The sequence below is a fragment of the Haplochromis burtoni genome, unplaced genomic scaffold (assembly GCF_018398535.1).
Source record: "Haplochromis burtoni strain Fernald_Lab_line unplaced genomic scaffold, NCSU_Asbu1 Contig_149, whole genome shotgun sequence".
Taxonomy (NCBI): Eukaryota; Metazoa; Chordata; class Actinopteri; order Cichliformes; family Cichlidae; genus Haplochromis; species Haplochromis burtoni.
In genome coordinates, this window is record NW_024582510.1 from 813640 (window position 1) to 830676 (window position 17037).

The following is a 17037-nucleotide window of genomic DNA, read 5'->3' on the forward strand; positions in this document are numbered from 1 at the left end:
TGTGTGTGTGTGTGTGTGTGTGTGTGTGTGTGTGTGTGTGTGCGTGTGCGTGTGCGTGTGTGCGAAAGCTCAGCTTACAGTGACCTGAATGCATCAGGAACTGAACTTGACGATTAATTTAGTGACAGTTTTGTGACTCTTCAGTGAAACGTGCAGCAGAAAACTAATCATTCATATCTGTAATATCTGGTTCTATAACCTCTTGACGTACAGTATGTAACAGGTGATCTATTCACCACTTGTTTTAAAAAAAACCCCAAATATTTTTAGTTAACTGGACCAAACAGACGTTTTAGGACTTTTGCTTTCCAGCGGGCAAAAATAAAACCACAATCCTCACCCTAGAGTGTTCACCGATGTCCTGTCGAAATCAAATGCTCAAGCCTGCATCCAGGAGGATGTTAATAAGAAGTTTTAACGTGCATTTCTGATTGAAGCATCCAAGTCATGCTCAATTTGTAGGCAAATCTATAATTCCTTCATTCCCGATTGCATCTATTCAGTGAAAACGATAAAGAAAACAGAAGCTGAAACATGCAGCCATCTTTAAATTCAGCTTTGTGATAGAACGTGATTCAGCTTTGTGGTGACAAATAAGATGTGTGTAAATCACAGAAACAACCATAGATCTAGAAAATGTCTGGAGAGGACTGTCAGTACGCCGTCATGTTGAAGCTGCTCTTTTGTTTAAAGAGGAGGAAAGCGGTGAGGCGTGATTGACGTACTCGCTCATGGTGTCTGACAAAATGGCTTTTCACGCTGTCGCTGTGATCTGCGCTGTGTGGCTTCCTTTATAACACTGGAAGCTTTAAAATTGATTAAATGCTAAATCAGACCTTACTGTTAAAACGTCTCTCGCCTCTCTATCAGCCCCGGGTAACGTTCCTGCCATCGTGGTGTCCTCCGCACCGGCCACTCCTCTTTCTCCCGGCCCGCCGGTCGTATCAGCAGCGTCTCCAACTGTACCGAACGTAGAACCTGCGGCGACCACCGTCAGCAATCCCGCTCCTTCTCCTGCACCTGCTGCCGCCTCCACCCCGGCCGCACCGGCCAGCAGCAGGCCGTCGGCAGGCACTAACGACCCAGAGGAGGCCGCTCGCGTCCTCGCAGAGAAACGCAGACAAGCCCGAGAGCAACGGGAGAGAGAGGAGCAGGAGCGTCTGGAGCAGGAGCAAAAGAAGAAGTGAGACCTGCTGTCCACACGGACTGTGTGCCTCATAAAATATGATAACACAATGCATGACAGGCCATGTTTTTCTGAGTTTGTAAGGCAGATTTTGGATAAACACTTAACATTGTGCTGTGATCTAAACCCAAATAAACACTCACTAGTAAACAAAACATTAATGCAACACAGTTACAGTGAATAATCAGCAAACCTACAACATAATAAAATGCATCATCTCAGGCACACGTTCAAAAAAGATATTATTTAGGAGAGGGCGCCACAGACCGCTGATGCGAATGCAGCTTGTAACGCAGAACCTTCTCCTCAGGATCCTGCAGGAGGAGGCGAGGGCCCGGGAGGCAGAGGAGAGGAAGCGCAGGGAGGAGGAGGCTCGCTTCATGGCCGAGCAGCAGCGCCTGAGAGACGAAGCCAGGAGAGCTCAGGAGGAGAAGGAGGCGCAGGAGAGAGCGAAGGTCGAGCAGGAGGAGAACGAGAGGCTGCAGAGACAGGTGGGTGATGACAGGAGTTATTAAGATGCTGCAGATTATGTCATTCCAACTTGAATAAGACCAGTGCATACGTGAGTCCAGGAGGTAGGAACGCTGGGTTTAATGGTGGTTTAGTCCCGGGCTTTAAGCTAAGTCAGTAAAAAAAATTAATCGATTCTGGTATAAATATGCTTCAGTACATTTCATTTAGTCCACACAAAGGCTTCAGGAGGGGAACAATGATTCGAGTTGCCTTCCATCACACCATGATAACCGTGATATGATGAAAATGCACACATGGGCCAAAGTTTACCACTTCTCTTGAGGTCTCTTGTCTGCCTTCAGCATTGAGCTGTTTCTTCATACTTTGAAGGGTGCAAAGGATCCACTTGTGCATCCTCGATTATGGCTCCTCCTGCAAGCCTCCTCTCCCCTCTGTCCTCCACATACATTCAAGGATTTCAAGACATCCTTTCTGAGATTGATTTTCAGGTCACAGGCAGTAGGGCAAAGGAAATGAGAAGGTGCGACTTAATGAAAAAGGAAAAAGCCAGAGGACATGAGAAGAGAAGGCAGGGATGTGCGAGTTAGGTGCAGAACAAAGCTTTAATATGATGGGCAAAAAAATAAAGTGTTAGGTGGGGTGTTCATGAGGAAATAAGCATCACAGTGCAAAAAGAGAAACTTAGAAGCTAATCGAAAAGCAATAAGGCAATAAATTAAAAAATCTCAGTGCTGTGCTGTCTGATTGAGAGCTCTTCTCTCCCTAATTTTAAATGCTCAGAGGCATAATTACTGAGAAAAGTCAAAGGGGAAAGTATGGAAGTCTACTGGATGTATGGAAGCTTGTTTCCAAAAGTTTTGGGTGTTTGTCCCAAGTTATTGTGTCAGTTTCGAGTTATTTTTTTGAGATCACTGGTTGAAACGAGCTTCCATGGACTTGGGCCATAATGTTCTGAAACATCAGCATCGAAAAGTCACATTTTTATAGTATACATCCAGAGTGACCCACAGAGCCACATTAGTGGGAAATACACTTCGTTGAAATAAACCAGAATTATCCTTTAACCCCTTCGGCGTGTTTGTGGTAATCCAGTGAGAATCAGACACCCGTTCCTGACAGATCATCAACTCCACTGTAAATACCCTTTGCTGTGAAACCCCACTTTAATTTTCCATTAACCACCATGAATCCCAGTGATCCCCACATGCAGTAAGCCCATTTACCATCTGGGCAGATTAATGTGCAGGAAACTGTGCTGCTGTGAGCCCAAACATCAGCCTCTGTGACTGTCTGGCATCTGGGCAGATTAAAGAGTATGAGTATGTGCTGCTGTCACTCATGAGCACTAACAGTCAGAGGGCCCTTGTGTGCTGTGGGCACATTCCAGCTGGTGACCTCCATAATGGCGATGAGGGAGCCATTGTGATGGTGGAGGGTAGCGACGGGCCTGTGCTGCCTCTGTCTCGGTCGCTCGGCTCTGGATAAGCAGCGTCAGTGCGCGCCATGCCTGAAGCACTCAGCTCGTCTCGACTCCCCTGCTCCTCTCAATCAGGCCATTGTTCCACCCTGACAGCGAGCTTGCTTCACAGTGGAGTGGCCTCATATTTTTTTAGAGGTCATTTCGCTCAAGTGTTCAGCTAAATAGTCTGAAAAGGGCTTGGGGAAGATGCAGGCAAGATTTAAAAAACAGCTGGCTGCACCTCACGACACCTTGTGTTGTTTTCACTGCTGCATTTTAAACATATGTGTGTTTAAATATCCAGTCAAGTATGTAATGGGGGTTAAATAATATGAGGTCAGACCTGAAGGCTGCAGACCTGCAGACCACGCTGAGCAGGTGCTGCCCCCTGGTGGTCAGTTGGTTTCAGTTGCATGTTTTTTAATGGCGTAAGGAGCCCCATCTCACTCAACATATGATTGCTGATTGCAGCACACATGACAAGTGTCAGATGGTGAAAAGAAGTCAGTCTCATAAATATTTTTGAAGCAATTATTGACTCAAAACTGAAATATTTTAGCAAAATGTAAAGATGTGTGCAAGAAAGGGCCTCAAGCGTTATCTGTCATGCTCGAAGAAGCTTTTTTCTTTCTTTTTTTAATTGTCTACATATGCAACAGGTGGCTGGTTTAATATTATTTGACAGCTCACAGCCTTTGCAGAGGGAGTTTCTTTCTTCTGGATGAAAGCCTCAAAGTGCCGAAGAGTCGGGTTAAAAAACAGCTTTGTTACAGCCACAATCACCCAGATAAACCGCAGCGTTTATAGCACAAATGAGCTTGTTTGCTTATTTAATTTGCTATTTTCATTATGTTGCATGGTGGCACGGTGGTTAGCACTGTTGCCTCACAGCAAAAATGTCTGAGTTCAGGTCCACCATCAGGCTGGTGTGAGTTTTTGTGGAGTTTGTTTGGGTTCTCTCTGAGTACTCTGGCTTTTGCTTTGGCTTTGAAAATGTCCTTTCTCATGGCTGTCTTCAGAAAGTGGGGATCTTACTGGCCCAGTAGGCACTGCCAGTCCTCTCCGAGGCCCTCCCCAATCTGCAGCCGTATTATCACAGCTTATTCCAGCTGTAGTCACATCAAAAAGTCATAGTGCATTGTTTTGTAAATACAAGAAAATATGTTTCATATATAGCCTCTCTTTTATTTCTACCTGTATGTTACTTTATTAGGTACATTTAAACTAAAGTTTTCTTATTAAATCTACCTTTACAATACCTATAATATGTTGTACAGCTGTGTGGACAGTGTTAGGCTAATATCCCGTTCCCTTTTGAACCCTCGGTCACCTTTAACTTTTACTTGGTAAGATTTAGAGCAGGAGGGACACTTATTCTTCTTTTTCTTTAGTTTTACTGTGAAAAACGTTTAAACTTGCTTCATATTTGTATCTTCTTTATTTCAGAGGGAGGAAGCTGAAGCAAAAGCCCGCGAGGAGGCCGAGCGTCAGCGCATAGAGAGGGAGAAGCACTTCCAGAAAGAAGAGCAGGAGCGCCTGGAGAGGAAGAAGGTAAGGCCAAAGAGAGAAAAACATCATCTGTAGAGAGTTCAGAAAGTCACAGACAGTTCACAGTCGAGCTGAAAAACAAGAGCACTGATCTCTCTGTCTGATCTGCACAGCGCCTCGAGGAGATCATGAAGAGGACTCGGAAGAGCGATGCGGGAGATAAGGTCGGTGTGATTCATTCGAAACAGGCTCCAGACTGAACACTTGCTCGCCTTTGTGGAATAACACAAGTCTTGTTCTGCTCTTTGCAATCACAGAAGGATGTCAAAGCGTCTCCTCAGGTCAACGGAAAGGACGCAGAGCCGAGTAAAGGTAACCGTCACCCCTCGTCAACCTTTAAATCAGTCACAAAAGAACACGTGTGCTCATTCACACGTTTCTACTTTGGCTTTTTCAAAGATTATATCCACCTTTGTGGTCTATTACTAACCCAGGAAATATACTGTATATAATAAATGGGCATTCTTTCTTCGGCTTTGAGGTTCCACCAGACAATGGAGTGCTAATATAATGCTAGTGCATGCCACCACAGTAGGTTAGTGTGGTGAAACCTGAGATGACCTTATAAAAAGGCAGTTTATTCCTTCTGTTGTGACACGGGAGGGTGTGCTGTTGTTTCGGCTTGTCGTGTACCTCCTCTTTGTTGTAACCGGACACAAAGCACAGACATTGGCAGATTTCCCTGCAGGAGATTCCTGCAGATATAAACTTTGATAAAACCTCCGGTATCTGTTTCCTGCATCAGCTTCTTCCCTTCCTGTTCCAGGACTGGACTTTTGTCTAAGCTGCGACACCTTAGGCATGAGCAGAAATGTTTTGTGGGCGGTATGTCCACCAGTATGTCCAACCTAACTGGATCATTAGGGAAAACTACTTTTACTGACCCAAAGAAATCATAAAGAGCCAAAAATAGAAAAAAACTCTCTAAACTTGACCTCTTAATGCAAAAGGAAGCATGAAGTTTTGTCTCAAAGCGATTAGCTGCACATACAATAATCTTGTTATTTGAGATTATGGTAGATCTTGGCTATTTTAACAGTTTACATATGACAGAGACTAAAGAATATTAAAGAAAAGGCTGCATTTAATAAGTAGATGTGTCCAAATGTTACACTGATTCTGTAAACATCTGAAAAGGTTGTTAATGTCCTTTACTTGTCCACGAATTTCTCTGCAGCTCCTGGAAACCTGCAGGCCCCCAGTGCATCGGTGCTCAACCCAGCACAAAACGTTTCCAGCCCTGTTGTTGTAAACGGCGTCCAGCCCTCCGTGCACCAAAACGGCGTCTCAGCCAACGGCACTGACTTCGAGGAGATCATTCAACTGAACAACAGTGGCGGCAGCGGTAACCCCAGCCAGCAGCAGAGCGGGCTGGTGAGTGAGCCGATCATGGCGTTCGAGGGAGGAGAGCCCTTCTTGATGAAAACAGGCCCCATGAAGCCTCAGCATGTCGCAGGTACAGAAACACAACATCAAACAGGAATGTGAGCAACAGGGTGGCTGCTTATCAGTCCTGCCCATCTACTCTAAGACATATGGTAAACATTAGCATGCTAATGTAACAAGGCTACAATTCTGTATCTGCCCAACAACACTGTGTTATTGTTGCAGGAGTAGGTTTACTTTTACAAATCAGCTGCACAAGAATGTTTCTCATGGTAACAGCAGCTCCATTATTAGCTAAACTTTACAAGAAAACACGCCACCCTCGGATAAGAATCGAGGACCAAACCCAGTGTGGCAGAAGTGAGACATAAAACCACTGCTAGCTTAAGTACATTAGAATATTAGAATATAGAAGGAGTTTAATATGAGGTACAGAATTCTGTGAACGCGATGCACATCATCTGCACAAGCGTCCGGATCTATTTTTGAGGAATTCCTGGATGACAGTCGCCTCTGATGAACATGTTGGGCCAGCATGTGCCAGAGGAAATTAAATTGAGGTTAAGTTAGAGAAGAGTAGAAAAGAAGACTGAGGTTGGGCAAGAGAAACATTCAAATGACATTAATAAATCATATTTACACATAAATCTAAGAAGCAGCTGCACAGAAATGTGTGTGAAGGGTGAGTTCACCTGTCGCAGAAAGAAGAGTTATTGTTCAGTTATATGGAGAACAGGAGGAATGATTTCCTGAAGCAGTGTGGAGTGGAGTGGGTGTGTCTTAGTTAGGCTCCTTTAGGCGGCATCGTCCTGCTGAAACCTGCCACAGGGCCAGAGGTGCTGGGATAAGTGCAGGCTGGAGCACGTCATCTCAGCACCTCTGTTCAGCCAGGTTTCCACCAAGAACGATCAAGTCAGAGATGAGCGTGCAAGGCTGCAGCAATAGCTCAGTCTCAGGCGACTTCAGTGGCACCAATGAAGATTTCAATAAGCAGAGATCATTTGGAGGACTGACAATGATTTATTGAGATAGAGAAATTCATTAATTTGACGATTAAGCTCCTGTGATCGATCATGGCAGAACAGAATCCCAGGATTTAGGACCTAAAACCTATTTTTCAATCTTTGAAAACTTGTTCCCACATCCGAAATCAATCTGGCACCCTTCAACAACGAGTCTCATTTTCATCGAACATATTAAACATAAAACGAACGATACTCACACTCAGGCTTCTGGTTTTGTTCTTTTCCTCCTCCGCAGAGGTCCTGTGAGTCGCCACACATCCACGAAGACGCGCCTTTCGTCTCTGCTTGAGCTATGAGATTCATGCCACACCACAGCGGCTTATAAAACAGCGTGCCAAACAAAACAACCAGCGTTCACCTGCGCTGAATCCACATCCACGGTATCCACAGCGGAGGGGCAGCAAGGAGGAGCAGAACTGGCTGGAAAAAAAACAAAACAAACTCATCTGAAACATTTAAAAAACCATAAAAAGCTTAAGTATTCTCTGTCTTCACCGCGTGTTCTGGTGCAGCATTTTTGTCAAGTTTTACCGAAACGTCACATGCAGATTTTATGGTGCACCTTAAAGATGACTGACTGTGTAACAAATTTTAGAAAATGCAGTATAAAATCCTGGAAATACATAATATTTGACAATGGTTGTTATTATTACCGTCGCTATGATATTGTTATTGTTACCTTAAGTTGAGCATTGTGTGTGTGCGTGTGTGTTTTGCTGTTTTTGTCTTGAATTATTGAGTTATTTAACACGGGGAGCATCGGTAAGGACTGGCCACAGTGTATGTAAATGAATAATGAGCCCGGCTGCCTCGGCCTCCTGTTACGGGGGATCTGTGAAATAAAGCTTTATGAAAGGGAGCGAGGTCTCCGTGTGTTTGTGTGCGTCTGCCGGCGATACACAAACGCTCGTCTAACAGACATTTACAGCCCTCGCCACACTGGACTTGAACGTAACTTTTTTGTCTTTCTTTCTGGAGCAAGTGGAAGGGAAAATCTTTGCAATGACTTTATCATTTGTTTAAAAGTGCTGACTTATGGCAGAAACAACCTTCCATAAGTTTGGGTTTTACTATTTTTGTTCTTTAAGTGACAGAATTAATACAATTTGTGAGAGCAAGATAGCATCCTTTCTAAGCTGACAACTGGGCAGTTAACACCCAGAGACTTGGACTGCAACTGCTATGGTAAAAGTTTAGAGTTTAGAGCTGAATGAAATTCGATTTGCTTACAGAGAGGCCAAAGAAAAACCTGAAGTGATGAGATGATCCTGGATCCTTTCAGTGAAACCTGTAAATATGGATGAAGAAATCTAACCTGTTCTCCCACAGTCCCACTTGCATGTTCGATTAAGTGGTGTGAATGTTTGGCTCTTTTGAAATGTAGCTTTATTAGAAGCTGATAAGCCGGAGTCTGAAAGACAAACATGAACTGAAAGTTAGCAAGGAATCAGACTCCTAAGGAACTCCCCTTCGACCGCTGCTCCATCCTACAAGCACCTCCAGACCCATTTTTTTTGTTCCTTCAGGAGGTGATGGGAAGACAGGGGGGTAGTGGACACGTAGCTGATTCAGGCAATGAGCACTTTTTCTCCACCAGGCCAGGCTGCAGGGTGGGGCTCCAGTGTTCCTGCTCCAGGTGAGATCACTTGGATCCAAGATTTCCTCTTGAACAGGATCATCTGACTCCTCACCCAGGACCTGTGACCAGAGGCAAATCGTCCGAGACAACATAACTCCTGGGATCACTAAGGCACAAACCCCCTCCACCATCGAGAGGACTAACATACTAAAAAACATGACACATTTCACTTCAAACTAAAACAGGAAATACTCAAAAGGCAAACAACCAACACAGAAAAATGATAACACAGAAGGCAGGAGAAGAAACTAAAACAAAAGACTGAGTAAGAACTCAAATACAGCGCAGGGGTGATTACACAGCAAACGTCACTGTGACCCCAGTCACTGACGTAAAGGTGAAGAAGAAGGTCTGAGCGAGGAATTTGAACCATCACACATTTGTTTAGTGCGTTTTGGTGAAATGTTATCCTCCAGTTTTCACCTTTTCAGCATCGGTTACTGGTAGAGATGTCTTCATATGGCACAAGATTCACGAATTTAGACTGTGGTAAATACAGTTTGGTGGTGATTCACATTCAGCTCCAGAAGGGGGCAGCATTGAGCCTGAACCACAACTGTGATGATTCTCTTATTATCATCATCATCATCATCATCAGAGGCTGATTTTCTGCTAAGTCTAAAATCCATCTCCGGGTTTGGCCTTGCCCTCAAAAGGGAAAAACATCAGATGCACATCTTAAACTTGAGAAACTAGACTTCCTGTATGCAGCTTCTCTGATACATTTGAGAAAATCTGAAAACTCACTACAGTAAAACCAGGCTCCAACTATCACTATCCCACTATTTATTATATTTCTGTCCCAGCTCGGGAATCTGTCTCGATAAGATTAGATAATAATAATTGTCATTTTTCTCTGTATTTGATGGGATTCAGGAAGTCAGTTAAGCCTTTATGAAACTGAACATAGAAAATTTTTAAAACAATTTCAACTCAAACAATTTAATAAGCTAGAATATTATTGTGAACACACGAGGACCCACACCAGATTCAGATTGTATTTTTTGTCGTTTATTATAGTGTATACAGTGGTTTTAATGTTCCTCAGCTCTCCAGCTCACTTCCCCCCATCACTAAAAGAAGGAAAAACCCTCATTAGAGTAAATATCTCCACCTGCTCCATCCACCTCCCGGGCACTGTGCCCCTTGAGTCCTCCGCACCACCCCTCCCCTGCAGTGGAGTCAAAGACAACACCCCTGCCACAATTCTCTTCATTTTTTGCAGGATAGAAAGAGCTAAAAGAGCTTTTGGACATAAAGTACTTCGTGTTTGTTATCTCCTCCTTCAGCTAATAAAAACTCTGATATGGGATATGTCACGTGATCAGTCCGCAAAGCGCAATAAAGGTGCTGCACAGCTGGCAACTACAGAGAAACTACAGAGAAATATGTGATTCAGTCCTCTGTGTCAGGTGATGTTAAACCCAAACCAGTTAAAATACTTTTAAAATGATCAGAAAGTCCTTGGAAGATTTCCCCCCTGGCTGTAAAAAGTCAGACAACCCAAACAGAGGTAAAAGATAAAACTATGATGTCTGCGCCTGAAATATTTATCAGTCCTGGATTATTTTAGGATCCAAACAAATCCATGAATTCAAGGCTTTTTTTTTTGGAGTAGCGTTTTACCCTTTGTGCTTTAATTTGATAGCCAGCAGACCTTTTTCAGTCAGGTTTCTGGGAAAACTGGATTTTCGAGTGGGTGTTCAGTAGCAGCTCATTTGTTTGGCTGTGGCTTGAGGTTGCACAGAAGGGAGAAGTGGCCGCAGACGTTTCTGAGGTCTAGACCAGCCACAGGATCAAAGCTGTTCACATGAGGCTTGCTGCCCACCTGCTATAATGCACTATAGCAACCAAATATTAAAGACCTTGTGGCTGGAGTTTAGGCAACTTTGTTCTCAAACAGCACCCTTATTCCTGCAGCAGTCGTACAGTTTGGGTCACAGTGCATCTGTCGATGTATCAAATGTCTAAGTAAACACACTGGACCTTGTTACGCTGTGACCACACTGCCATTTGGCTCAGAGATGTGAATCTGTACAGAGAATCAGGGCGAGGACACCACTCTGTCTCCTCTGGCCTGGTCATGATTTTATAATTAGAAGGATTACTCACCAGATAACACAGCCCTGCATACAAAAGACTGTGATTAATGGGACTCTGTTTAGTGCAACTCGTAGTTCTTTGTGTTTTACTGTCAGCCTCATTGGTGGATTAAGTTGTTTACTTATTGGTGGTGATGTCTGATGAAGCAGATTGAAGCTAGGATTTCTAAACATCTACTGAATGAATCTACTGCTGTTGAAAGTCTGTAACACAGAGATGATAAGCCTGAGCCACAGGGGAAAATTTAAATGTAATTCATTATATGCAAATGCCAGAAATAAGGTGGAAAAATAATCTGTGTCCTAATCACAAAACAGGAGATGCAGCATACAGTGTGTTCAGCACCAGGGATTGCTGCGCTACAGACTGGCTCATTCTTACTCCATGTTGTTTCAGAGCCGTCATTTTTTGGGGGACAGTGGTGTAAAAAAGCAAAGCATCATCCCGCGATCTGTAGAGACAGCTGAGAAAAGTCTGGAAAAGCATTTTCTAAAGCTTTGGGACTCCAGTGAACTATAGCGACAGTAAACTTTTACACAAAAGGAGAGGAGTGGTGAAAACTAACACAGGATTTCAGCAGAAAGACGTTTGCAGAGACAAAACCTACCTGTGTTTAACTTGAACTGTTCCCAGATCAGTGTAAAACCCCTGCCTTTCCTCGTTCCTCCTCTCCACTCCTGTTGTGTTTAAATGCCACCATTACACACCTTACATTTTTTTCTTCTCCTGTCCATGATCTGTTTATCCTCCATGTTCATTTCTCTCTGTTCTTTGCCTTGACCTCCCAACTGGTCATGGCCGATGTCTGCCCCTCCCTGAGCCTGCTTCTGCTGGAGGTCTCTTCCTGTTAAAAGAGAGTTCTTCCTCTCCACTTTCACCAGTATTTTAGGATCTTCCCTAACAATATAAATTACCTTCAGGCCACTGTTGTTGTGAATTGGTGATGTATAAATGAAACTGAACTGGTTTGAACTCAGTCAACACGAAGGTGAGGCGGGGGTATCCTCTTACACTTTGTCAAGGCGAGGACCCAAATAAAATGAAAGGAAATTCAACTAAAGGAGATCGTACTGCTAAGAAGACAAAGCAAAAGTCCAACCAACAAGTTTACTGATAAAACCAGTAGGAAACACGAGAGGCATGAATAGAAGTGGGAGAAAAAACAAAGTGTCAAAAAAGTTGTTTTCACTAATGCACTGCAGAGCCGACAGAGGTCTGTTTGAGAGCGTAAAGACCCAACACAGTCAGACTGGACACGTGTGCTTCCTCCTCTGCTCTCACCTTCTAATTTCTGTATATATAGATTGTTTCCTGTTATTTGCTACATATGAATAAGGGGAACTGAGCAAAAAATACTGATGTATGAGTGAAAATGGCTTCAGACACTAACTGATCAGGGCAAAGCCAGAAAGTAAAATCACAGAAAGCCAGATGAAGATAAATAAACAAAGATAGGAATAAGGGACATAGAATAAAGTCACAAATTCCAACATGAAGATAGACCAGTAGGTAAAAGCACAGGAAACTGTGAATACTGAGGGAAAAAGGGGAGGAGAACAGAGTCAGCGACTTGGATCATCCCCTCACCTCGTAACTCTCCCAGCTACAACCTGGTAACAGGAGTAAGAGTAAAGAAAATGGCACAGTGTTCGACTAGAGTCGCAGATAAGGTGTGTCATCACTGCAGACGCATGAGGAAGGAGTGATGCAAATGCTGATGTGGATAGTCAAAGCATGGCTAAAAAAACCTGCCGCACACCCGGCTCTGGAGTTATTAAGAAGATCGACTCTGAGAAAAATGTTGCTTATTAAACTAAATAACTTTTTTATGCTAAAGTCTTAAACTAAAACTCCTGGCTTTGATATGGGATAGACTGGCATTTACAGAGCACCTTTTCGGTCTTACTGAACACTCAAAGTGCTTCACACTACCAGCCACATTTTCTTTTTTACACATTTCAACTCAGAATTCTATTCTGTGCATTTATGTGCATAATTGATCCACACAGGGAGGTCCAAAGCGAGAGATTTGAACCAAGAGACAAAAATACTTCTTAAAATGTCTATTTTAACCCTTTGAGATCACAGTCACAGCTGGTACACTAACATGACCGATACGCTGAAGAATGTAAATAGTTTTTGATCCGTATTAGTTAGAATTATTATTTTATTTGCTCCCTGATTGCCTTGGGATTCTCTGGGGGTCGCTACAGCATGCAGCCCTGCATTGAGAACAAATTAACAAAAGCAGTAAACTGCATATTCTGACTACCCAGGTTCAGCGTTCGGCCTTTCTGGTATTTTCCGTATTTGTGAGTCGACTATCATCCGCTTGGTCCTGAGTGATGCAAATGTTGTAATCAGGTGGCGAGTGCGAGGGCCTGAGCAGATGTCTGTGTGTCTGCCGGTTTTTCAATCATCAGCGGAGACTCCATTATGGTCCATTTGTGCTCGCCACATTGGTCATTTTGTGTGTTAGGTGATGTCATCATCACACAGCCACATCAATTTATGCATTTTATGCCACTTTGTGTCCACAGCAGAGTTTCATCAAGGCTTTAGTGTTAGGATTGGGTCGTCACTGATAATAATGGGATTTATACTTCTCAGATAAATCTATGTCACAGCTACACTGTAAGCCTTTGGTGCAGCTTGTGCCGTAACCTGATGTCGATGTAACCCCCACAGGTATAAATTCTGCAAACAGTGAACACGCAGCTAGAAATGGCTCACCAACAGGATCCAATCTAGCCTACTGGACGCTTTGGCAGATAGAAAAGGGATAGAAAATGAGATTTTTTGTTTTCAAAATAATTTAACAGGAAGTGTTGTGTAGCAATTGCTTATTTCATAACAGGAGATTATCATCTTTAACCTTCTCATTGAGAGAGACTGTTGTGGTCCGCCATAACACAGTGAAGTTCATCTTTGATTAAGGTGAGGATTTTCTCTGATTTATCAGAGTAGCATTTAAATTTGAATAACAGCAGATTGGCTGGATGTGGAAAAGCTGATTTTCTGAAGAAATTTCAGGCTGTTTATCATAAATTTTGTCGGTGAATCATCTATTAAGTGTGACTGTTTTCAGGAAGGAAATGGACACTCTTGTCTTAAACTGATAATGCACCTCATAGCTGCTAGACATGAGCATGCAAGCATTTATATCAAAGTGACTCCGTGCCTGAGTGCAGCCTCCCAGAGCTGCTGCCTTTCCGTGAACTCTTTCTCCTGTTAAAGCTCATTTTTGTCAAGATTTCCACCTTTAGGTAAATAAAGAGTCCATCAACGCTCTTCTCAGGAATATTTAAATATAGGATGTAATAGAGTCATAATAATAATGTGCAAATGCTTTTCCTCCTAATGCTCCAGGACAGTTTGATTTTTGCATAACCACTTGGCCACTGTGATATGAAAAGCATCACGGTCTGTCCAGGTTTGTGTGCTCGCTGTCAGTTTGTTATCTCCGGTGCCACACAGACCCATGTCTTTACGGCCCAAACACTCTGTGAGCTGAGATAGAAGACGGACAGCTTCTCCCGGGGGGATAAAATACGACCACTAGCTGCTCCGTCATGAGGCAAAACCTTAAACACAAGTCATCTACTATCTGCAGCTCAGTGACTCACCCAACTTAGCTTTCACATGAAAAATAAAGTGATATCATTATCATGTTTATGTGATGATGACCATTTGATCCATAAGTGTGCTCACTGAAAACAACACATGCAATTACATTTGCCTTTTTTCAAGGTTTTAACACGCCATCAGGCTCCGCAGGAAGATTTAATGTGTGCCGGCAGAGGGTGAAAATCATCATAAGCTGCAGAAAACATTTTTGAAAACTCTTTCAGAGGATGAACTATTTATAATTCAGATGCGATTTCTCCAAGTGGCTGTCAGACGGTCACAGGTTGTTGGAGTCTGTGCACGTTTCACTGAGGTTTCTTCTTCAAGCAAGGATACACAGATGTCTCCCGCTTGTCTGTTTTAAGCAACTTTCACTCTTCGCTGCAAGGTGAGCCCTTTTTCTTTCTCCATCTTTACTTTTTTATGCCTGAATGAATTAAGATGTATTGAAGACCCGCTGCTGTTGTCTCTGGTTGATGCACAAAAACAAACTAACCCTCTTGTGAAGAAAAAGTAAGAAAATTTAAATGAGTGATTTCATGTGTGTTTTTAAGTTTTCCTGCTGCTTGAGTTCCTCTGTTTTGGAAAATGACACAAATGCTCCAGCGGGTAAACAAATCCCTATAATCTCACTGACTTTACATGAATTTCATGAGCTCACTGGTCAAAGGTGTCCTCTGTCCCTTGGAATTTAAACCTCGACCGACACCATAAACAGCTCGTAACAGACGGTGACAGACAAGGAGCGTCGTGTGGTCTCACATTGTGGCCGAAGCAGAGATTTGTCAGGTTTAAATTTAAGTCTGACACATATAAATGTCCAGCACCTGTGCTGCAAAGGAAAATGACAGTGCTTAGGATGTGTTTGCATACCTTTGTGGAAGGTCAACGAGGGGTAAAGGGATCTCAGCGTGCCAGACTGAGCTGTAAAAATTCAAACCAGGTTCTTTGTGCATGTCGAAAGGCACACAGTTGGCTTTGAGGATCAGAACTTCATAAGACCGCAGTTAGATCAGCGATATAATCCTTATTTAAATTGTGTTATCTGTGTTTAAACTTTGTTTGTTTACTGAATTGTTATTTTGTTTTTCCTTTTCTCCCCTCTCCGTATTTCCTTTCTTGGACTCTATTAGAGTAGCTTTGCATGATTCACAGTTCAACATAATCCTTGTCTAAAACAAGCTGTATTATTAACTCCTCTTCCTTTAAGTCACCTTTCTTCTCATTGGCTACCCTCACAAATTGATAATGTTGCAGGTGGGTGTGGCTTTTGTGTTCAGAGCCATATTAGTATATCTGCTCTTTTTGACATCATTCAGAGCCAAAAATAGGAAAACTGCCTGGAACTGAGTATTTAGAGCAGTCCGAAGCCTGAGCTCATAGAGATTATTGCCAGATGCACCAATTATGCACCTCATTATGTGAGTTTTTGGCCATATTTAATATGACCAGCCACCATTATAACAGATTATAAATGACAGAAAGGAAGGAAAAGCTTGAAATGGGCCATTTAGAGCCATGTGTTGCTTTTGAGAATGTGTGGAAGAATTCTTAAAGAACAGTTTTAAATAATTTAAATACAATAGATGGTAAACAGCAAGTGTCATCAGATAAAAGTGATGGTTTAACAGTCACAGCATTGACATCCACATCAGAATCAGCTCAAAGACCCAAACTTTGGATCAATACTGTTCATAGTTACAGAATAATTCAGCAAATGCTTTTTTTATTCTGTTAGGATGTACCTAATGTTGATGCAATTCAGTTATCCATTTGCAGAAATGCATTTTTAGGAAAAAGTAACAAAGATACAAAATATGCAAGAAAAAAAGACAGAAATAAAAAAAATAAATGCAAAAATTCAATTATACACAATGACAAAATGAATACTGTCACAAATGTACAATAACACTGTATTTTCCCAGACCTATTACCATATTATATTCCTGATCCAATTGCTTTTTCAACCCATCCACCCATCCATCCATCAATTTTCTTAACTGATTATCCAGTTCAGAGCTGCACCGTCTATCCCTAGTGCCAAAGATAGGCTACACCCTGGATAGGCTGCCAGTCTGTCACAGGGCTAACACAGAAAAACATTCACTCAAATGTTGTCTGAATCACTAATTAACCAAACATCCAGCATGACTTTGGACTGTGGGACCAACCCACGCTATCTCAGGGAGAACATGCAAACTCCACACAGAAAGGCTGATGGCAGGTTTGAAAATAAGAGCCTTTGTGTTGTGAGGTGACAGTGCTCAGCACTGCCCCACTGTGCCACCTAAACCCATAAATAATAAATTAATGGACTTTTCTTGTTGTCACCACCTGATATTTCAAGTCCAGCAGGTCATAAATGGTCCAACAAGAACATCAGGATCAGCACTGCTCAGTCCACAAAATCAAATATGATTACTTTAGACACAGTTTTAACCAAAGAGCTTAAAACTGACCTCAGAATAGAAAATTGTTGTTCTTTAACAGAAAAGACTTTAAAAATCAGAAGTAAACTATTATTCAATAAGTGCTAAAAACATCTTATTATCTCAACAACTTTATATATTTTTTCATGGTGCTTTTGATT

The 17037-nt window shown here is 42.5% G+C and overlaps 1 protein-coding gene across 11 annotated transcripts in view; it reads left to right on the top strand.

Moving 5' to 3' along the window:
• Positions 1-7937, top strand: part of map7d1b (MAP7 domain containing 1b) — a 49949-nt gene extending 42012 nt beyond the window's left edge. For all 11 annotated transcript variants that reach the window (XM_005938740.3, XM_005938741.3, XM_005938743.3 and 8 more), the window contains 7 exons: positions 871-1183; positions 1497-1677; positions 4566-4670; positions 4781-4831; positions 4925-4979; positions 5845-6123; positions 7314-7937. In XM_005938740.3, coding sequence (XP_005938802.1) covers positions 871-1183; positions 1497-1677; positions 4566-4670; positions 4781-4831; positions 4925-4979; positions 5845-6123; positions 7314-7324 — 995 coding nt within the window. In that variant the 3' untranslated portion in view covers positions 7325-7937. The remainder of the gene's footprint in view (positions 1-870; positions 1184-1496; positions 1678-4565; positions 4671-4780; positions 4832-4924; positions 4980-5844; positions 6124-7313) is intronic.
• The last annotated feature ends 9100 nt before the right edge of the window (positions 7938-17037 follow it).